We start from the raw sequence: 24,365 nt of genomic DNA on the forward strand, positions 1-24,365 counted from the left end.
TGATCAGTCTGGCTAATGGCTTATCAATTTTATCTTCTCAAAGAACCAGCTTTTAGTTTTATTGATCTTTGCTATCATTTCCTTCATTTCTTTTTCATTTATTTCTGATCTGATCTTTATGATTTCTTTCCTACTGCTAACTTTGGGGTTTTTTGGTTCTTCTTTCTCTAATTGCTTTAGGTGTAAGATTATGTTGTTTATTTGAGATGTTTCTTGTTTCTTAAGGTAGGCTTGTATAGCTATAAACTTCCCTCTTAGAACTGCTTTTGCTGCATCCCATAGGTTTTGGGTAGTTGTGTTTTCATTGTCATTTGTTTCTAGGTATTTTTTGATTTCTTCAGTGATCTCTTGGTTATGAAGTAGTATGTTGTTTATCCTCCATGTTTTTGTATTTCTTACAGATTTTTTCCTGTAATTGATATCTAGTCTCATAGCGCTGTGGTCAGAAAAGATACTTGATACGATTTCAATTTTCTTAAATTTACCAAGGCTTGATTTGTGACCCAAGGTATGATCTATCCTGGAGAATATTCCATGAGCACTTGAGAAGAATGTGTATTCTGTTGTTTTTGGATGGAATGTCCTATAAATATCAATTAAGTCCATCTTGTTTAATGTATCATTTAAAGCTCGTGTTTCGTTATTTATTTTCATTTTGCATGCTCTGTCCATTGGTGAAAGTGGGGTGTTAAATTTCCCTACTATGATTGTGTTACTGTCGATTTACCCTTTTATGGCTGTTAGTATTTGCCTTATGTATTGAGGTGCTCCTATGTTGGGTGCATAAATATTTACAATTGTTATATCTTCTTCTTGGATTGATCCCTTGATCGTTATGTAGTGTCCTTCTTTGTCTCTTGTAATAGTCTTTGTTTTAAAGTCTATTTTGTCTGATATGAGAATTGCTACTCCAGCTTTCTTTTGATTTCCATTGGCATGGAATATCTTTTTCCATCCCCTCAGTTTCAGTCTGTATGTGTCCCTGGGTCTGAACTGGGTCTCTTGTAGACAGCATATATACAGCTCTTGTTTTTGTATCCATTCAGCCAGTCTGTTTGTTTTGGTTGGAGCATTTAATCCATTTCCATTTAAGGTAATTATTGATATGTATGTTCCTATTACCATTTTCTTAATTGTTTTGGGTTTATTATTGTAGGTCTTTTCCTTCTCTTGTGTTTTCTGCCTAGAGAAGTTCCTTTAGCATTTGTTATAAAGCTGGTTTGGTGGTGCTGAATTCTGTTAGCTTTTGCTTGTCTGTTAAGCTTTTAATTTCTCCGTCAAATCTGAATGAGATCCTTGCTGGGTAGAGTAATCTTGGTTGTAGGTTTTTCTCTTTCATCACGTTAAATATGTCCTGCCACTCCCTTCTGGCTTGCAGAGTTTCTGCTGAAAGATCAGCTGTTAACCTTATGGGGATTCCCTTATGTGTTACTTGTTCTTTTTCCCTTGCTGCTTTTAATATGTTTTCTTTGTATTTAATTTTTGACAGTTTGATTAATATGTGTCTTGGCGTGTTTCTCCTTGGATTTATCTTGTATGGGAATCTCTGTGCTTCCTGGACTTGATTAACTATTTTCTTTCCCATATTAGGGAAGTCTTCAACTATGATCTCTTCAAATATTTTCTCAGTCCCTTTCTTTTTCTCTTCTTCTTCTGGGACCCCTATAATTCTAATGTTGGTGCATTTAATGTTGTCCCAGAGGACTCTGAGACTGTCCTCTATTCTTTCCATCCTTTTTTCTTAATCTGCTCTGCAGTAGTTATTTCCACTATTTTATCTTCCAGGTCACTTATCCGTTCTTCTGCCTCAGTTATTCTGCTATTGATCCTTTCTAGAGAATTTTAAATTTCATTTATTGTGTTGTTCATCATTGTTTGCTTGCTCTTTAGTTCTTCTAGGTCCTTGTTAAACGTTTCTTGTATTTTCTCCATTCTATTTCCGAGATTTTGGAGCATCTTTATTATCATTAGTCTGAATTCTTTTTCAGGTAGACCGCCTATTTCCTCTTCATTTGTTAGGTCTGGTGGGGTTTTGCCTTGCTTCTTCAACTGCTGTGTGTTTCTCTGTCTTCTCATTTTGCGTAACTTACTGTGTTTGGGGTCTCTTTTCGCAGGCTGTAGGTTTGTAGTTTCTGTTGTTTTTGGTGTCTGTCTCCAGTGGCTAAGGTTGGTTCAGTGGGTTGTGTAGGCTTCCTCGTGGAGGGTACTAGTGCCTGTGTTCTGGTGGATGAGGCTGGATCTTGTCTTTCTGGTGGGCAGGTCCATGCCTGGTGGTGTGTTTTGGGATGTCTGTGGCCTTATTATGATTTTGGGCAGCCTCTCTGCTAATAGATGGGGTTGTGTTCCTGTCTTGCTAGTTGTTTGGCATAGCGTGTCCTGCACTGTAGCTTGCTGGTCGTTGAGTGGACCTGGGTCTTGATGTTGAGATGGAGATCTCTGGGAGTTTTTTGCCATTTGATATTATGTGGAGCTGGGAGGTCTCTTGTGGACCAGTGTCCTGAACTTGGCTCTCCCACCTCAGTGGCACAGCACTGATGCCTGGCTGGAGCACCAAGAGCCTGTCCTCCACACGGCTGAGAATAAAAGGGAAAAAAGAAAGAAAGAAAGAAGATAAAGTAAAATAAAGTTATTAAAATAAAAAATAATTATTAAGAAAGAAAATTTTTAAGTAAAAAAAAAAAAAAACAAAAACGGACAGACAGAACCCTAGGACAAATGGTAAAAGCAAAGCTATACAGACAAAATCTCACACAGAAGCATACACATACACACTCACAAAAAGAGAAAAAGGGGAAAAAAAAATATATCGTTACTCCCAAAGTCCACCTCCTCAATTTGGGATCATTCGTTGTCTATTCAGGTATTCCACAGATGGCAGGGTACATCAAGTTGATTGTGGAGTTTTAATCCTCTGCTCCTGAGGCTGCTGGGGGAGATTTCCCTTTCTCTTCTTTGTTCGCACAGCTCCCGGGGCTCAGCTTTGGATTTGGCCCCGCCTGTGCGTGTAGATCGCCTGAGGGCGTCTGTTCTTCGCTCAGACAGGACCAGGTTAAAGGAGCAGCTGACTGGGGGGCTCTGGCTCACTCAGGCCGGGGAGGGAGGGAGGGGCACGGAGTGCTGGGCGAGCCTGCGGCGGCAGAGGCCAGCGGGACGTTCCACCAGCCTGAGGCGCGCCGTGTGTTCTCCTGGGGAGGTTGTGCCTGGATCCCGGGACCCTGGCAGTGGCGGGCTGCACAGGCTGCCCGGAAGCGGGGTGTGGATAGTGACCTGTGCTCGCACACAGGCTTCTTGCTGACGGCAGCAGCAGCCTTAGCGTCTCATGCCCGTCTCTGGATCCGCGCTTTTAGCCGCGGCTCGCGCCCGTCTTTGGAGCTCCTTTAAGCAGCGCTCTGAATCCCCTCTCCTTGCGCACCAGGAAACAAAGAGGGAAGAAAAAGTCTCTTGCCTCTTCGGCAGGTCCAGACTTTTACCCGGACTCTCTCCTGGCTAGCCGTGGTGCACCAACCCCCTGCAGGCTGTGTTCACGCCGCCAACCCCAGTCCTCTCCCTGCGCTCCGACTGAAGCCGGAGCCTCAGCTCCCAGCCCCCGCCCGCCCCGGCGGGTGAGCAGACAAGCCTCTCGGGCTGGTGAGTGCCGGTCGGCACCGATCCTCTGTGCGGGAATCTCTCCCCGCTTTGCCCTCCGCACCCCTGTTGCTGCGCTCTCCTTCGCGGCTCCAAAGCTTTTCCCCTCCGCCACCTGCAGTCTCCACCCCCGAAGGGGCTTCCTAGTGTGTGGAAACCTTTCCTCCTTCCCAGCTCTCTCCCACTGCTGCAGGTCCCGTCCCTATTCTTTGTCGCTGTTTTTTCTTTTTTCTTTTGCCCTACCTAGGTACGTGGGGAGTTTCTTGACTTTTGGGAGGTCTGAGGTCTTCTGCCAGCGTTCAGTAGGTGTTCTGTAGGAGTTTTTCCACATGTAGATGTATTTCTGATGTATTTGTGGGGAGGAAAGTGATCTCCGCGACTTACTCTTCCGCCATCTTGAAGCTCCACCAGTCTGGCAGATCACTTTGATTTCTTTTTTCTTTTCTTTTTAAAAAAATATTTATTTATTTATTTATTTATGCAGCACCGGATCTTAGTTGCTGTGTGTGGGATCTTAAGTTGCGGCATGTGGGATCTTTAGTTGTGGCATGCAAACTCCTAACTGCAGCATGTGGGGTCTAGTTCCCTGACCAGGGATCGAACCCGGGCCCCTGCATTGGGAACGCAGAGTCTTAGCCACTGGACCACCAGGGAAGTCCCATCAAGGACATTCTTAAATGAAATGGATGTTTGTTTGTGTGGTGGTATAGAATACAGTGATGACTGGCACAGTTTGGTGCTACTGCCTTGGTTTGTGCTAAGACACCAACAGTTTTTGCCACCATGGCTTTTGCACCATCCATGTAATGTCAACATGATATAAAGGACAAATTTGTTTTAGTATTAGTATAAAAATTGTTTTGAACTTGTGAACCTCTAAGTGAGTCTCAGGGTCCCGCAGGGGTCCATGGACCATACTTGGAGAACAGCTGGTCTGCAGGAGTGAAGACATGTAGGGCAGCCTGAGGTGTTTCTCCAGCTTTCCTTCGTATACTCGTCATGATTTTTACACTGTTAATAGATTATGCGTGGCATCAGTGCTAAACTTTCCAGTTAATCCCCTGTGCTTAATTTGTTGATTAAACTATATCTAGAGAAGCTCCTAAGTACAGTTACTTGAACTATGTAGAGTACTATGTAAAATCGGGAAACTCTGTCCAAACTTAGAATTTTCCCATGAGTAGATTTTTCCTAATTTCTCAGCTGGAGAATTTTTATTTCATCAGTGAACACCACATTAATGGGGTGGACTGTCATCATCTGCTTTTCTTACTTCATTAAGGGCTAGAAGGACTTTTCCATTCCTGAGACTCTAGATCAGAAGTTGGAAATATTTTCTGTAAAGGGCCAGATAGTAAATATCTCAGGCTTTATGAGACAGTCACTGTTACAGTTATGCATCACTGCTGCTATAGCTTGTAAGCAATTCTAGACAGTATGTAACTGAGTGAGTGTGACTGTGTTTCAGTGAAACTTTATTTGCAAAAATATGTGTTGTGGGGACTTCCGTGGTGGTCCACTGGTAAAGAAGCTGCCTTCAAATGCAGGGGACACGGGTTCGATCCCTAGTCAGGGAACTAAGATCCCACATGCCACAGGGCAACTAAGCCTGTGCACCACAAGTACTGAGTCCGCAGGCGCCTCAACTAGAGAGGAAGCCAGCTGGCGTGCCGTGACAAAGAGCCTGAGCGCTTCAACAAAGATCCCACGTGCCACTACTAAGAGACCCAATGCAGCCAAAAATAAATAAATAAATCTTTAAAAAGAATGGTTAAAAAATATATATATATATGTTGTGGGCTGTAGCTTGCTGACTCTTGATGTAGATCAGTGGCTTCTTATGTAGGATGTATGTAACCAAAGGAGCTACGAAAAACATTAGAACCTCTATTTATTTTTATTGTTGACTCCTTTTAAGATTTCTATCTTGGTTTTATAATATATAATGACAATGATATATTTCGTATATAATAACTGAATGTTTAAAAATTAGAGTATTTTTTTCTAAAAAATTAGAAAACTTTTTTACTGTAGTGGGCTTGATTAATAAGAATGGGGACCACTGCTCTAGATGTCATCTCTCCTGCTAATGCCTAAGTAGTTGTCTTTTTTCAGATATCTGTCTTAATCACCCAGATCTTTAAAGTTTATCTCCTCTTCTTGAGGAGTTAATTTTTTCCCATGGTTCTTACTGTTAAAATTAAAGCCAGCTTCTGTGTAAGGAGGCTACCCCCAGTCCTGTTAGATGGCCTGTATTAATAGTATTTTTCTAATCAAGTTGCAACAAATTATATTGGCAGAACATTTCTCTATATTAGAATGAGCGCGCTTACCCATGAAGGAACAGTCTGTACTTAAATGGCACAGGAGTTTGGAAGGATTCATAATGGCACAATCTGAGTGTTATGGGGGTCATTTGAGAGGTTTTACAACACGCTGTGTTTGTATTTTTCTCATTTGGGTATGAGTTAGGGAGAAGAGAACGGAGGAATTAGAGGTGCAAGAGGAGAGATTAAATGGGCCGTGCGTTGAGCTGGAGTTTGTTAGAAAATAGGGGCAGTAGTTCTCATATGTACTGATGACTTTTCCTACTGTGGCAGTTGGCTCCCATGTATCTCTATTTGATCATAATTCAGATACAAATAAGCAACTTTGTTTACAATTAAAATGAGATTCTGCATGCATTTATATGTTGATGTCCCTGAACCTGATCCTTTCAGCAGACTTCCTTCTAGAAAGCTGTACACATTTCATATAGTCAGTCTGAAAGCTCTCCTGATTGTCCATCATTCAAAGCTTTATTTTTCATTCCATTTTTTCTCCCCATTGCATTTAGTCATGAGAGGTAGATGCCTTAAGGGTCCTTGAAATCATTAGTGCTCCCAGGATGGAAGTTCCATGGGGACTGGGCTCTCTCTGTCTTGTTCACATTGTATGACCTGATACTCTGCAGTCAAACCAGTGGCTCAGAGTGAAGGTTTTTCAAGGGAAACTGAACTGCTCTAGGATAGCAGAGCGGAATCCTGGGAGGCTGAGCAGATTAATTTTTGACACATTTTTGACCAGAGATATATTACGGCCAGAGGTGTTGGTTTCTGCAGAAATCCTCCGGTCAATAATGTGTTAAGAGCCTATCAGATTACTCAGTTACTTTCTTCCCCATACTCAAGTTGGCAAGTATTGCTGTAACGGCACCCAGTTTTGCTCTGCGTTACCTCCTCCAATCCAGGGCTAAATCCTGTCTGGATTCCTATGCAAGTCTATCTGTTTCTTTCAGTTCACTCGCCCAGTACATTGTCTTTTTGCACCCAGGGGTTTGTAACTACCGTTTTCTAGGACCAGCTCAGATACAAAGTGGGAGATCTGGGTCGTGTGTGTGGTACTGATGTTAATGTTGCAGGTCTAGTAACAGGGAGGACCACACATGGCTGTGGCAGCTTCATCATCTGGAGCGCAGGGATGGAAGAAACAGTGATCTCTGTGTGACCCCATCATCACACATAGGAGACGGATTTAGAAGAAGGTGCAGATCTAGGGACAGGGCAGTGCCCTTGTCATTGTTCTCATCACAGAGACCTTACTAATGTCCTCACCCTCTGATTTGCCTGGGATCTGCTCTTCTTCAAAGACATGCCCAGTGGTATAATACATGTTATATCACATGACCTATAGAGCCTCATGTACTGAGAAATAGAGAAGTATATACATTGTATTGAGGCTTCTTAGGAGTCATCCAGCATGCTAGTCTCTCTTCACTGTAGACCAGCCTCTCTGTTCCTATATATTCTGCTACCTCACTAGACCGCTTAGGGTCTGCCCAGGAGCTTCAAGGTAGATTTATAAGCGACTTGAATGCTGTAACTGATTAATGAATTAATTGATTCTAACTAACGAACTATGGCTCTATCAGAATTAAATGTAGGGCCAGGTACCCCGTTGTTACTGAATAAGCATTCAGGTATGAGGGTGACAGCGGTCATCCTGGATCCATCCAGTTCGTCTCTGGAGGAGAATAGGAATTAGGAAGTACTTGGAAAAATGCCCATTCAGTTATTATTTATAGCTTCCAAAATTTTATTTAAGTGTATTCTTAAAATTGATTCTAGTTTAGGTATCAGTGGGCCGAAAAGATGGCACAGGTTGAAGAAGGCTTTGTTATACATTTCTCATGGGATCTCTCAGTGGCCTGTGAGCTGACATGTTAAAAATGTAATTACACTGTAATTTGGAGTGGCAGGGAACGATGAGGTTAGAGGTGGTGGTGCCGAGGAGAAGAGAATATATAGCTTTAACTATATCGATTTTTCTTGTTCCCTGAAAATTTTTAAGAGGAGCTAATCTTCTCCCTCCTCTGAAGCCTCCGCGACATGCATCATCGAGCTTAAACTTGGCTCATGAGAGCGCAGCCAGCAGTTCATCCCCTTCAGACTCATGTTTTTGTGTTGTCACATTTCATACTCATCAAGGTGACATTCATGTGCCTGATGCTTTCAGGGAAGAGTTTGGAGTGTGGGTTAATGTTTGTCAAGGTTGTCCTGAAGACGCTGGTATACTTCTTTCCCAATCTAAGCTCCTTCTCTTTATTCCTGCTCTCATTTAAAAAGGAAGAAATGCTGTTTGGAGTGTGGAATCAGAAGCATTAGCTTCTATTTCCATTCCTAAATTTCTGTAAATAATTCTGTAAAACAATGGTCTCCAGCCCGGATCAGATGGACTGTATGGTGAACACAGTAAATGATGAGATATTGAGGAATTTGGAGAAAAGAGTAGAACTTGTTTTATGCTTATTTTCTTCTTATCCATTTTATGTGTGTGAGTATGCATTTCTTTTTTTTTTTTTTTTTACTGAGCCCAATATATTAATATAATAGCACATGTATATAATTTGTAGATTAACACACAGATTTGGGGGAGATGTGTGCTCAAAATACGTTTCAGTTAGGAGTGAACGATCAAAAAATTTAGAGAATACCCCTTTAGGCCTCTGGCATGTCCTCATCTGGGAAGTGTTTCAGGTTGTCATATCGTCAGAGTTGGTGAGTGGTCCAGCTCATTTATATAGACGTATGCATTTATATGTTGATGTCCCTGAACATCAACATACATCTGTGTAAATTAGCATATCAGGCAGGATTGGTATCCATGACATTTAAAAAATTTTAAAGCTCTCCCACTCCCATTTTCAAGCTAGAGGTAAAGGAGAAAAGTCTAAATTATCCCCAGAAAGGCTATCAAATGACTATGTCAGGAACAGACTGCTGTGGTTCTGAGTTTTAGCAGCCTTTCTGCTACAGAACATATTTCATTGTGTGCACACAGAAAGCGGCAGAGTGGCAAAACTCTGTATTCTTGCGTGAAACGCTTCCTTCGAGCCTTTAAATGTAAGATTTATTGGGGGGAACTCTTCAATGCTGTGGAATGTGAGCACACTCAGATAATCACAATGTTGTTCATTGGATTATTACTCTGTACCTTTGTGCTTTTCCTGCATTGTAGATTATGGGGCCTGCTAGACATCCTTCCAATCTGTCAGTCATTTTTGTTCGTTAACACTGTCCTGGAGTATTTCACACTATTTGAAAGTCACAGTGTTTTTACAGTTTCAGGGAGGAGGCGGGGGGGGGGGGGGGCGAAGGAGTAAGGAGGGAAATTTGGCCCAAAAATAATAACTGGAAAAATTGAATTCTTACAAAGTCATCTAGATCACAAAGATCAGGTGAGAAATTCTAATTCAATAGATTATCTAGAATCTCGAGTGGCAAAGAATTTGGCAAGTGATTTAGACTCCAGATTGCTTGCCAACTTCTTTGTTTTTGCATTTTAACTTCTTTTAATAGCCCCCAAATATTAGTTTATTTTTGATGTCCAAAGGAATAAGAGGACAATCGTTGTTTAAGAAATCACCTCAGAATACCTCTTAGTGTTGGCTTTCAAATTAGAAACTAAGTGGTTGGTTGAATGTAATGAAAGGGGTTTGAAATTTTTGATTTGAAAACCCATGGATATGCCACCCTGGATTCCCCTGTAGAGTAGGATGAAGACTCTTGACAATATGGAAAGCATCTGACCCATTAGCGAGACGATGGTACAGTGGTTAAGACAACCAGATCATAGGTCACAGTGCCTGGGTCTGAATCCTGTCTCTGTCCAGACCAACTTTGTGACCATGGGCAGCTCACTAACCTCTCTGTGCCTTGGGAGAGGAGGGTGGATCTCCATCTATAAAGTGGTGTTAATGACAGTGCCTCCCTCCTGGAGTTACTGTGAAGACTACATGGATTAATGTATTTAAAACACTTTGTGGGGCTTCCCTGGTGGCGCAGTGGTTGGGAGTCCGCCTGCCGATGCAGGGGACGTGGGTTCGTGCCCCGGTCTGGGAGGATCCCACATGCCGCGGAGCGGCTGGGCCCGTGAGCCATGGCCGCTGAGCCTGTGCGTCCGGAGCCTGTGCTCCACAACGGGAGAGGCTGCAGTAGTGAGAGGCCCGCGTGCCGCAAAAAAAACCCACTTGGTGCTAGTACATAAAAATGTTTAAATAAATACTTGCTATTTTTATATCCTACAAGATTTGCCCTCTTTTTAAATGAACAACTATATGAAGTGACCAGTTTTCTTAATTGAAAGAAAAAGGATTAGAGTTACAAAATCCCTACATTACAGAAAATTTTAGATATTTCAGAGAGTAGTTTATGGTCTTTTCTACGTTGCTTCTATCTTGTCAGTTTTATGCTGGTATTTTCTTCTAGAAAGATAAAAGTGAAAAACTTGGTTCTTTTGAGTTTTAAGGGAAAGTTTGGATTATTCAAAGGTGTCAACTGAAATGAGAAATAAGGATCCCAACTTTTATTACCAACCCCAACTAGAGGCTGGATGAACAACAACAACAAACCGACTCTATATGTAGTACGTTTACGTCAGTAAAAAGTTCGGGGGTAGGAACTGTCTTGTCCCTGTTCAGCAGAGTATAAGAAACAGCTCTGCCATGTGGCCCTCCAGGTTATTCACACTGGCTCTTCCTTTTCAGGGTTTGGAGTCTTGAAAGGTTTGTACTCCCATTTTAAGGAAATGGTAGAAGTGTCACATGAGAACATACATGAGAATACTGTGTTGTGAGGTTGCCTCAGAAGAGGCTTCCCTCAACGGCTCTAACTCTTCAAGGCTAACTTCAGATCAGAAGTCATGTGGTAATGAAGGGTCATTTAGGAAGTCAAAGCAAAACATAGTGGGGGGCTTCCCTGGTGGCGCAGTGGTTGAGAGTCTGCCTGCCGATGCAGGGGACACGGGTTCGTGCCCCGGTCCGGGAAGATCCCACATGCCGCGGAGCGGCTAGGCCCGTGAGCCATGGCCGCTAAGCCTGCGCGTCCGGAGCCTGTGCTCCGCAACGGGAGAGGCCACAGCAGTGAGAGGCCCGCATACCGCAAACCTTCAGCCTGCAAAAAAGGAGACCCCAAACACAGTAAGATAAGCAAAATGAAAAGACAGAAAAACACACCGCAGATGAAGGAGCAAGATAAAAACCCATCAGACCTAACAAATGAAGAGGAAATAGGCAGTCTACCTGAAAAAGAATTCAGAATAATGATAGTAAAGATGATCCAAAATCTTGGAAATAGAATAGACAAAATGCAAGAAACATTTAACAAGGACCTAGAAGAACTAAAGATGAAACAAGCAACGATGAACAACACAATAAATGAAATGAAAATTACTCTAGATGGGATCAATAGCAGAATAACTGAGGCAGAAGAACGGATAAGTGACCTGGAAGATAAAATAGTGGAAATAACTACTGCAGAGCAGAATAAAGAAAAAAGAATGAAAAGAACTGAGGACAGTCTCAGAGACCTCTGGGACAACATTAAACGCACCAACATTCGAATTATAGGGGTTCCAGAAGAAGAAGAGAAAAAGAAAGGGACTGAGAAAATATTTGAAGAGATTATAGTTGAAAACTTCCCTAATATGGGAAAAGAAATCGTTAATCAAGTCCAGGAAGCACAGAGAGTCCCATACAGGATAAATCCAAGGAGAAATACGCCAAGACACATATTAATCAAATTGTCAAAAATTAAATACAAAGAAAACATATTAAAAGCAGCAAGGGAAAAACAACAAATAACACACAAGGGAATCCCCATAAGGTTAACAGCTGATCTTTCAGCAGAAACTCTGCAAGCCAGAAGGGAGTGGCAGGACATATTGAAAGTGTTGAAGGAGAAAAACCTGCAACCAAGATTACTCTACCCAGCAAGGATCTCATTCAGATTTGATGGAGAAATTAAAACCTTTACAGACAAGCAAAAGCTGAGAGAGTTCAGCACCACCAAACCAGCTCTACAACAACTGCTAAAGGAACTTCTCTAGGCAAGAAACACAAAAGAAGGAAAGGACTTACAATAACGAACCCAAAACAATTAAGAAAATGGGAATAGGAACACACATATCGATAATTACCTTAAATGTAAATGGACTAAATGCTCCCACCAAAAGACACAGATTGGCTGAATGGATACAAAAACAAGACCCATATATTTGCTGTCTACAAGAGACCCACTTCAGACCTAGAGACACATACAGACTGAAAGTAAGGGGATGGAAAAAGGTATTTCATGCAAATGGAAACCAAAAGAAAGCTGGAGTAGCAATTCTCATATCAGACAAAATAGACTTTAAAACAAAGACTATTAGAAGAGACAAAGAAGGACACTACATAATGATCAAGGGATCGATCCAAGAGGAAGATATAACAATTGTAAATATTTATGCACCCAACATAGGTGCACCTCAATATATAAGGCAAATACTGACAACCATAAAAGGGGAAATCGACAGTAACACATTCATAGTAGGGGACTTTAACACCCCACTTTCACCAATGGACAGATCATCCAAAATGAAAATAAATAAGGAAACACAAGCTTTAAATGATACATTAAACGAGATGGAGTTAATTGATATTTATAGGACATTCCATCCAAAAACAACAGAATACACATTTTTCTCAAGTGCTCATGGAACATTCTCCAGGATAGATCATATCTTGGGTCACAAATCAAGCCTTGGTAAATTTAAGAAAATTGAAATTGTATCAAGTATCTTTTCTGACCACAACGCCATGAGACTAGATATCAATTACAGGAAAAGATCTGTAAAAAATACAAACACATGGAGGCTAAACAATACACTACTTAATAATGAAGTGATCACTGAAGAAATCAAAGAGGAAATCAAAAAATACCTAGAAACAAATGACAATGGAGACACAACGACCCAAAACCTGTGGGATGCAGCAAAAGCAGTTCTAAGGGGGAAGTTTATAGCAATACAAGCCCACCTTAAGAAGCAGGAAACATCTCGAATAAACAACCTAACCTTGCACCTCAAGCAATTAGAGAAAGAAGAACAAAAAAACCCCAAAGCTAGCAGAAGGAAAGAAATCATAAAAATCAGATCAGAAATAAATGAAAAAGAAATGAAGGAAACAATAGCAAAGATCAATAAAACTAAAAGCTGGTTCTTTGAGAAGATAAACAAAATAGATAAACCACTAGCCAGACTCATTAAGAAAAAAAGGGAGAAGACTCAAATCAATAGAATTAGAAATGAAAAAGGAGAGGTAACAACTGACACTGCAGAAATAAAAGAGATCATGAGAGATTACTACAAGCAACTCTATGCCAATAAAATGGACAATCTGGAAGAAATGGACAAATTCTTAGAAATGCACAACCTGCCAAGACTGAATCAGGAAGAAATAGAAAATATGAACAGACCAATCACAAGCACTGAAATTGAAACTGTGATTAAAAATCTTCCAACAAAGAAAAGCCCAGGACCAGATGGCTTCACAGGCGAATTCTATCAAACATTTAGAGAAGAGCTAACACCTATCCTTCTCAAACTCTTCCAAAATATAGCAGAGGGAGGAACACTCCCAAACTCCTTCTACGAGGCCACCATCACCTTGATACCAAAACCAGACAAGGATGTCACAAAGAAAGAAAACTACAGGCCAATATCACTGATGAACATAGATGCAAAAATCCTCAACAAAATACTAGCAAATAGAATCCAACAGCACATTAAAAGGATCATACACCATGATCAAGTGGGGTTTATTCCAGGAATGCAAGGATTCTTCAATATACGCAAATCTATCAATGTGATAAACCATATTAACAAACTGAAGGAGAAAAACCATATGATCATCTCAATAGATGCAGAGAAAGCTTTTGACAAAATTCAACACCCATTTATGATAAAAACCCTGCAGAAAGTAGGCATAGAGGGAACTTTCCTCAACATGATAAAGGCCATATATGACAAGCCCACAGCAAACATCATCCTCAATGGTGAAAAACTGAAAGCATTTCCACTAAGATCAGGAACAAGACAAGGTTGCCCATTCTCACCACTCTTATTCAACATAGTTTTGGAAGTTTTAGCCACAGCAATCAGAGAAGAAAAGGAAATAAAAGGAATCCAAATCGGAAAAGAAGAAGTAAAGCTGTCACTGTTTGCAGATGACATGATCCTATACATAGAGAACCCTAAAGATGCTACCAGAAAACTACTAGAGCTAATCAATGAATTTGGTAAAGTGGCAGGATACAAAATTAATGCACAGAAATCTCTGGCATTCCTATATACTAATGATGAAAAATCTGAAAGTGAAATCAAGAAAACACTCCCATTTACCATTGCAACAAAAAGAATAAAATATCTAGGAATAAACCTACCTAAGGAGACAAAAGATCTGTATGCAGAAAATTATAAGACACTGATGAAAGAAATTAAAGATGATACAAATAGATGGAGAGATATACCATGTTCTTGGATTGGAAGAATCAACATTGTGAAAATGACTCTACTACCGAAAGCAAACTATAGATTCAATGCAATCCCTATCAAACTACCACTGGCATTTTTCACAGAACTAGAACAAAAAATTTTGCAATTTGTATGGAAACACAAAAGACCCCGAATAGCCAAAGCAATCTTGAGAACGAAAGAAGGAACTGGAGGAATCAGGCTCCCAGACTTCAGACTATACTACAAAGCTACAGTTATCAAAACGGTATGGTACTGGCACAAAAACAGAAAGATAGATCAATGGAACAGGATAGAAAGCCCAGAGATAAACCCACGCACATATGGTCACCTTATCTTTGACAAAGGAGGCAGAAATGTACCGTGGAGAAAGGACAGCCTATTCAATAAGTGGTGCTGGGAAAACTGGACAGCTACATGTAAAAGTATGAAGTTAGATCACTCCCTAACACCATACACAAAAATAAGCTCAAAATGGATTAAAGACCTAACTGTAAGGCCAGAAACTATCAAACTCTTAGAGGAAAACATAGGCAGAACACTCTATGACATAAATCACAGCAAGATTCTTTCTGACCCACCTCCTAGAGTAATGGAAATAAAAACAAAAATAAACAAATGGGACCTAATGAAACTTAAAAGCTTTTGCGCAGCAAAGGAAACCATAAAGAAGACCAAAAGACAACCCTCAGAATGGGAGAAAATATTTGCAAAGGAAGCAACTGACAAAGGATTGATCTCCAAAATTTATAAGCAGCTCATGCAGCTTAATAACAAAAAAACAAACAACCCAATCCAAAAATGGGCAGAAGACCTAAATAGACATTTCTCCAAAGAAGATATACAGAGTGCCAACAAACACATGAAAGAATGCTCAACATCACTAATCATGAGAGAAATGCAAATCAAAACTACAATGAGATATCATCTCACACCAGTCAGAATGGCTATCATCAAAAAATCTAGAAACAATAAATGCTGGAGAGGGTGTGGAGAAAAGGGAACCCTCTTACACTGTTGGTGGGAATGTAAATTGATACAGCCACTGTGGAGAACAGTATGGAGGTTCCTTAAAAAGCTACAAATAGAACTACCATATGACCCAGCAATCCCACTACTGGGCATATACCCTGAGAAAACCAAAATTCAAAAAGAGTCATGTACCAAAATGTTCATTGCAGCTTTATTTACAATAGCCCAGAGATGGAAACAACCTAAGTGTCCATCATCAGATGAATGGATAAAGAAGATGTGGCACATATATACAATGGGATATTACTCAGCCATAAAAAGAGACGAAATTGAGCTATTTGTAATGAGGTGGATAGACCTAGAGTCTGTCATACAGAGTGAAGTAAGTCAGAAAGAGAGAGACAAATACCGTATGCTAACACATATATATGGAATTAAAAAAAAAAAATGTCATGAAAAACCTAGGGGTGAAACAGGAATAAAGACACAGACTTACTAGAGAATGGACTTGAGGCTATGGGGAGGGGGAAGGGTAAACGGTGACAAAGCGATAAAGAGGCATGGACATATATACACTACCAAACGTAAGGTAGATAGCTAGTGGGAAGCAGCCGCATAGCACAGAGAGATCAGCTCGGTGCTTTGTGACCGCCTGGAGGGGTGGGATAGGGAGGGTGGGAGGGAGGGAGACGCAAGCGGGAAGAGATATGGGAATATATGTATATATATAACTGATTCATTTTGTTGTGAAGCTGAAACTAACATACCATTGTAAAGCAATTATACTCCAATAAAGATGTTAAAAAAAAAAAAAAAAAAAGGAAAAAACCATAGTGGGATATACAATAAATGCCATGAACTGATGGGAAAAAGCTGTTACCCACTTCCCACCATGAGAAAATCAGTCAAGATGACTAGCACGGGTGTTTGGAAAGCTTTCTACATTGTATAATATAACCATTATGTGATACAAGCAGTACTTAGTGAAAACATGGGCAAGAATTGTTCCTGAGTGACACAGACCCCCGTCAGGGAAGTGCAGGGAGTTCTCTGCAGTGAGGTGACATCAGCACAACAGTTGGGAGACGCATGTGAATGCAAATTGAGTATTTATCCAAGATTTGCTTATGTGCTCACTGATAACTGTGCTCTGAGAAAGCCGTCCCGGAAAATGAACTCTCAGAAATGAAATTAGTTATGTAGTGTCTTGTGTATTTTCTATTTAAGGGAGGCCAGATCAGAGGAAGAGGGAGACAGGGAGAATGGGCTAAGCAGCAGCCGTATTATTACCTCTTCTAACCTGGTGTCACACAGCATCACTGGACGACATCTACCTCTGTGTTGTTTCCAATTTTTGACAATTACGAATACAGCTGTTTACCAACAATACTACTGGGTTGGCCAAAATGTTCGTTTGGGTTTTTCCGTAACATCTTATGGAAAAACTCAAAGGAACTTTTTGGCCAACCCAATATGTAAGCTTTTGTGTAAATAGAAGTTTTTATTTCTCTTGGGTGAATGCCCAGAATTGAGGTTGCTGGATCGTGGTAAAATTACATAAAACTTACTAAGCCACTGTCATGCTGTTGTCCACCTTGAGTGTGCCATTTGCATTCCCGTCAGCAGTGTATGAGGTTTCAGTCGCTTTGCCTCCTGGTCAGCACATATTGTCACTTTTTTTTTGTTTAAGCAATTCAGTAGGTTTGTAGTGACATCTTATTTTGGCTTTAAATTGTATTTCTCTAATGGCTAAGAATTTTGAAAATCTTTCATGTACTTATTTGCCTTCAGTATATTTTCTTTGATGAAGTGTCTGTTTAGATGTTTCTGCTCATTTGAAAAAAATTGAGTTAATTGTTTCTTATTACTGACTTCTGAGAGTTCTTTATGCATTTTGAATACCAAGTCCTTTGTCAGAACTGGGATTTGCAAATATTGTCTCCCAGAATAAGGTTGTGTCACCCTTCTCTCAACAGCATCTGTTGCTGAGCAAGACTTTTTGACTTTGATAAAGTCCAGTGTATCATTGTCTTTTTCTTTGCTTTTGGCGTCAGATATAAAAACTCTTAAACTGGGTTTCCCTGGTGACACTGTGGTTGAGAGTCCGCCTGCCGATGCAGGGGACGCAGGTTTTGCCCCGGTCCGGGAAGATCCCACATGCCGCGGAGCGGCTGGGCCCATGAGCCATGGCCGCTGAGCCTGCGCATCCGGAGCCTGTGCTCCGCAACGGGAGAGACCACAACAGTGAGAGGCCCACGTACAGCAAAAAAAGAAAAAAAAGAAAAACACAAAAAAACTCTTTGACTAAGCCATACATTACTCTGTTGACCGTTTCTTCTGGGATGGTGATGTGTCTCATCTAGAAGGCTCACGAACTTCCCATAAGAATCTTTCGTGACTGCTTTTTTTTTTTTTTTAACATCTCTCTTATTTGCACAGTAGTACTTCATATTCCCCCTATGCCAGAGGGATTATTTCACTCTATTAGAATTGCTTTTATTCTCTGAGCCTTCTGCTAGGCTGTGCTGGGTGGTTAGTATCACAAGGGGAGGGGCTATGTTGCTGTGTTCATTGTTGCCTCAACCCAGTGATTCATGCACTGTGGGTGGCACTCGCTGGATCTGTGAATGGATGGAGTTGCTGGTCATTTTCGAGTTCCCATGCCTTTGCACATGCTCTTCCTAATTACTTGAAATAGTCTCTTCCGTTTTCCCTGCCTGGTTGGCCCCTTCCTATCTCTCAAGCCTTGTGGACCCTTCCCCATTTGCTCCAGGATGAAGTGCTTATGTCCTCCTGTGTTCTTAGGGCACTTTGAACATGCTCCCTTTTCAGCGTGTCTCCCATGGTGCTGCAGATAGCTGAGGAGGGGTCTTTCTCCACCACTGGAGAGCTGCCCTTACTCATCACTTAATCCTCAGACCCTAATATCCCTACCTAGGACTTAGTAGGTACTAAATAAATGTTTATTGAATGAATTACGGTATATGTTTGTCCTTTTCTAATTTATTTTTAACATTAAAAAACCTAGGCATTAACATAATTTAGAGAAACACGGTGGGTAGACCATGCCAGCATGCACGCATCTCCATCATCTTCATGGACATTTTTTCTATAATAAAATTTTATTTACACCATCCATAGAACATTTACTTTTATGATTCTTTTAGATTATGGATCATTATAGATAAATTTAGAAATATAGTACAAAAATTCTGTTAGAAAAATATTCATATCATCTTTAATGCTACCACCCAGGCAAGGTATTCTCGTAACATTTTGCTATACTTTTCTTCTTAAAAAAAAAACACAGTGTCTATATTTGTGAGCATTTATATCTATCATTTTATATGTAGTTTTTACCAATTACACTCATTGGCTCTGGTCACACAAGTATGCACCTGTAACGCTGTATATTTTTAAAATTTAATATTGCACTCCAAACATTTCTGGTGTCATTAAGTGTTAGGTTTGACTTTTAGTGTACCAGAATATTATTTTCAAGGTTTTTGCATGTCACATGTAGAGATGATGCTGTCCTACCCACCGCATTAACGTGAAACCTGGTTCTATTATTGATGTGCCCTTCAACTCCTGGAAATGAATTCATATGACAAAAGCCAGCTGTACTTCAAGTCACATCAAGTGACAGAACAAAATACACAATAAAGAGGTTCTGAAGTGTAGTCACTACTTGACATTAAATCCACAAAAGGAGATGAGATGAGAATGATTTGCTATAGTTCCTGAATGGGGAAGTACAGGTGAGAACTCTCAGATACCGTGGTCTTGGGGGGCCCTGTATTATAAGGTGGAATTTACTCCCAGAGAAGCTGCAACTGTCATTAGATGTCATGGAGAAATGTCGGGACTTGTTCTGAGCCCTTGGTTGATGGAAAGAGATGAGAGAGTGGAGACCCTAAAACAACTATGGGAAGAGTTGTTGTTTTTGTTTTTTAATCTGAAACTTCTTTTTTTAATCTGAAACTTAGCAAAGTTAATAAAGAGGCTTTTCGGTGGAAAAGATGGCATGTGGAACCCCATGACGAAGACTAATTCCCTGGCGTTTTCTCTGACATCTGTGGGTGCTCATTTCACTTTTTAAAGCAAATCTGATGAAAGTACACACACGTGCTTCAGAGGCTGGGTTTCGACTGTAGTTCTGTCCCTTTGGCCTAGTTTCACTATATTTCCCTGAGCATCTATTTCTTCATCTGTAAAATGTAAACAATAGTACCTCCTAGCGTTGTTTTCAGATTTAAATGAGCTGCTGTTTGAGATTTAAATGTAAAGTGCCTAGCATGGGGCCTGGTACCTTGAAGCTTGAAATAATAGTGATTTTCAGTTCTTTTTCTACCTTCTGCCTTTCATTTCTATTTCAGTAAAAATTTGTTCATTTGCTGCTTGTCGTGCCCTGAGGGTAAAACTGATATGGCCTCCCTGAAGCCACAAAGCTGAAATAGACAGCGATGTTGTTTTCAAAGAACTTACAACCTGGGGTGATGAGGAATAGATGTTTAAGCATCAAACTATACTATAAGACAGAATAAAATAAATGCTAAGTAGAGGTGTAAATATTGTGCTGGTTGAGGTGACCTGGGGGAACTTAATAGAGGAGAGGATTATGATACAGGCATTGAAAGATACATGGATTTTTGTAGCTGAACACAGCTTTTTTTTAATTTTTAATTTTTTTTTAACTTTTAATTTTGTACTGGAGTGTAGTTGATTAACAATGTTGTGATAGTTTCAGGTGTACAGCAAGGTGGTTTAGTTATACATTTTCCCATTTAGGTTGTTGCATAATACTGAGCAGAGTTCCCTGGGCTATACAGTAGGCCCTTGTTGGTTATCCATTTTAAATATAGCAGTGTGTACATGTCAGTCCCAAACGCCCTAACTATTCCTTCCCCCCACCCTTCTTCCCCTGTCGTAAAAGATAACTCTGATTGTGAAATTGCATATGTTTGGTGAGTAGTGAAGTGTCTGCTTTTTGGCTTGAGCATGAGTTAGGGGCTGGAAAAATAGTGTGGTGGCAGATCTCTGTTACAAATAGCTTCACTCTATGGTTGAAGAACTTGTATGAGGCATAAGACAAAAAATAACACCTGGACTATCTCACGTGTATAATCCGTACTAAGAACTGCAAGCAAGGTACCAAATGGTTGTGGGATGCTTGCCAATAAGCATTGGGGATCCCATCCGATGTCACTTATTATCAGGCTAGATACTGTCCTTGCTTGCCGTATAAACTCCTCTAGCTAGAGAGCATATGATATACTTGATGGTGAAAGAATTTATGAAGGAGCAGTCTAAAGAAATAGGACCTGTTAGTATGGAATTAGACATATGATTTCTCTTAGAGTAAGGAGGTTCTTCAAACAAACACTGCTACCAACCTCTTTTTCTTTGGAAATAGGAATCAGAGTCCCTAGAGGTAATTTACCTTCAACTTTTAGGAATTCTGCTTACATCATCCTGAAGATCTGTCCTAGAGAATTTAATTGTTGTCTGGGGGTCAGAATAGATATAACTGAATGTTGTGCTTATAAATAACAGAAATTAACAGGTAAACTGGGATGTCGTGGATTAAAAAGTCAAGCGCCATATGGCCACTGTAAGAGCACTTTCATGTATTTTGTTATTTCTGCTTCTAGGGACCTAATACCTATCATCGCTGCTCTGGAATACAATCAGTGGTTCACTAAGCTGTCCTCTAAGGATCTAAAACTGGTAAGTAATTGAAGATGTTGCTTAGCTTTGCTGAATTTCAAAAACCCGATAATTATATAAAAACACAACACATTTGTTTTTCTACCACACTGGTTGAGCCGCATACATGTTATTTCTTAGGGGGATATTTTCTTATAAATGATCTGCAGACCATTTAATAAAGTTTGTAATGTGAGATGCTTCAGAGAAGTACTTCCTCATGTTTTCAGCTGCTTCAGGCAATTTTAGATGATGAACAGAAAGACACATTTAGTGGAGCTTCAGTACACACTCATTCTGTTGGCAAAGACTGTTAAAGTTACATTTGCACAGCTGCAGATAGCAGGTTGTATGTTCCTATCTTGCATTCCATCTCCACAAAGCTTCCCTTCCTGAGAATTTAGGAAAAGGTTGCTAAGGTAGAGTTGGTCTGGTTTAATTATGATAGTTAACATTCATTTTCTAGATGAGTTTTTGGGCAGATTTATATGTAAGCAAAATGAAATCAAAGTGAAATCTGTTAGTTTTTATAAGGCATGGGGGAGCCAAAGCTTTGGTCTGTTTTACTATTGGAAATAAGATGCTCTGTTGGGTTTTTTTTTTTTTTTTACAAATTCAAAGCAGCCATATGGACAGATGCTTATCCATGAGTTAGGCTTCTGCTGCTTCATCTTAGCACAGAAGATAATTTAGATGTTGTTTTATTGGAAACTTACATTCAAGCCTCCACCTTTCAGAGGTCATAGAAACTGGGGGTTTAAAATTTTAAAAGTGAAGAGATAGAATTTGGATTGAGACATGGATCTATTGAAAGCGGAGGGTTGAGATTTGCTGGCGGCCAGCCTGCTGGTTCTCTGAACTTGCCTGGCGTGTGAGTGGCTTAAGGCGTTATAGGTATGAGCATAGGCAGAACTCATTTGGGGATTATTAAGAGCCAATGCAGCAGACAAAAAGAGTGTGGGCTTGGAAACCCACAAATCTGGGTTTCAGATTCTGACTCTTATTACAAGGCTGTGTGACCTTAGATACATTACTTGACCTTCCAAGGCCTCTGTTTCCTGCGTCCCTATTATTGTGAGCTAGTTGGAGCTCATGTCTTATCAGAATCTGTGGCTCAATAGCTACACAGTAAAACTTGGTTTAATAAATAGATGTCAAATGAGTTTGTTGAATGAATGGACATAGAAATATAACTATTTTGCAGGTTATTGAGATGAGTAAATAATGTGTATAGAAATTCTAACAATGCCTAACGTATTACAGGCATGTCACAATCAGATTAGCAAAGAGGCTGAGAAATGAACAAATGGGGGAGCATGAATTATGGAAACTGTATCAGCTACACGGCCGGGGGTGGTGGTGGTGTCTGAGGTCAGTGATGATTTGAGGTACGGATGGTGACCTCCCAGGGAACACACAGCCATGATGGGAGACCTGGGAACAGAAGTCTCTCATTGCTGTTTGCAGGGATGGGGACCATTTGCAGGACTGAACCAGCAGAGATTCCAGGTGCGCGAGGGGAGCCATTTTGAGGAATGAGAAGTAGATTAGCCCAGGGATTGTGGGATCAGAGAGAACAATGCTTTGCTACCAAGTCAGGTTTCCTGGTTCATTCAGACATTCACCTTAAGCCCATGATTTTCAAAACGGGGCACAAGAGAGCTGTGAGGAGGTTGTGGAAATCCCACTTTTGGAAGTTGTCCCAAATCATTAGTACCAGGCCACCAGTGCTGCCATTCTGTCATTATTCCTCCCAGGCAGCATCTCCTTTTAACTGCCTTAGATGTTTAGGGAAGAAAACATGCACCTAATTATTTCAGTCTTGGCTAGACAAAGCATGTAAGTGTTCATATGCTTTCTTGGGTGTCCCGGGATGGCAGGAAGTGGAGTGACAGGATTTGAGGATTGCCCTCACTGCTTATCTATTAACTGAGATTTAAACATAAAAATGCAAATGTGCATAGTTTTAATATTTGGTGTTTAAAAATGAAAAATGGTCTTTGGGCTATCTCTCTGCAAGTTTTCAAAAAGAATACTAGCAGTTCTTCCATGTTTGTTACTCAAAGTTAAAAAGAAATGATAGGGACTTCCCTGGTGGCGCAGTGGTTAAGAATCTACCTGCCCATGCAGGGGACACGGGTTTGAGCCCTGGTCCAGGAAGATCCCACATGCCGCTGAGCAACTAAGCCCGTGTGCCACAACTACTGAGCCTGCGCTCTAGAGCCCATGAGCCACGACTGTTGAGCCTGCGTGCTGCAACTACTGAAGCCTGTGCGCCTAGAGCCTGTGCTCCACAACAAGAGAAGCCATCGCAATAAGAAGCCTGCACACCCCAACGAAGAGTAGCCCCTGCTCGCCACAACTAGAGAAAGCCTGCACGCAGCAACGAAGACCCAACACAGCCAAAAAGAGAAATTAAAAAAAAAAAAAGAAAGAAAGAAAGAAATGATACTTACCCCTTTGATGGCTTCTACAGTATGCAGTCTCAGAACATTTTCTAACACCTGGTCTGTTTGAGGCAAAGGAAGGCATTACACCTTCCGTGAATTTTTTAAAACACGAAGTGTAGAAAGAAGTAACCTCCTCTCAAGTTACATGAATTCTCTGGGTTGTTAAGATTGCCGCTTGCTCAGTAGAAGTCTCCTGAGCTGAAGGTACCACAGGAAAAATATGACATGCTTTATGCTGATCTTATGAAGCCAGTTAGCAGTCAGTATCGTAAATTTAAATGGAGGGATAGAGGGATTTTTTTTTTGAAGATATGCTGAATATGCAATTAGGACCAGGATTCTGGACTCATTAAATTAGCAGTAGAATTGAGGTCTTGCTCAACGCTCTCAGTTTTAGAATTTAGGCAAGTCATTGAGCATCAATGGGTCTTTTTAAATCATTTAAAAATGATATGGTTGGGCTGGATAATGTACGTGGTTCCTCTTAGTTCCAGATTTCCATATTTGTTTTATTGGATTAGTTCATTTGTTATTTTATAGCGATTCTTCTAATTTTTATACTGTACTTTTTATTTTTAAATTTTTTTAAGTTGATTTTCTTATTTTTTAAAATTTTTATTTTTTTTGGCTGCGTTGGGTCTTCATTGCTGCGCGCGGGCTTTCTCTAGTTGAGGCGAGCAGGGGCTGCTCTTCGTTGTGGTGTGTGGACTTCTCATTGCAGTGACTTCTCGTTGCACAGCATGGGCTCTAGGTGTGCGGGCTTCAGTAGTTGTGCGTGGG

The 24,365-nt window shown here is 40.6% G+C and overlaps 1 protein-coding gene across 1 annotated transcript in view; it reads left to right on the plus strand.

The window, feature by feature from the left end:
- Positions 1-24,365, plus strand: part of CARMIL1 (capping protein regulator and myosin 1 linker 1) — a 321,444-nt gene that overhangs the window by 151,131 nt on the left and 145,948 nt on the right. The window contains exon 8 of the mRNA XM_060023517.2: positions 21,081-21,156. Coding sequence (XP_059879500.1) covers positions 21,081-21,156 — 76 coding nt within the window. The remainder of the gene's footprint in view (positions 1-21,080; positions 21,157-24,365) is intronic.

Source organism: Delphinus delphis, chromosome 10 (assembly GCF_949987515.2).
Source record: "Delphinus delphis chromosome 10, mDelDel1.2, whole genome shotgun sequence".
Lineage (NCBI taxonomy): Eukaryota > Metazoa > Chordata > Mammalia > Artiodactyla > Delphinidae > Delphinus > Delphinus delphis.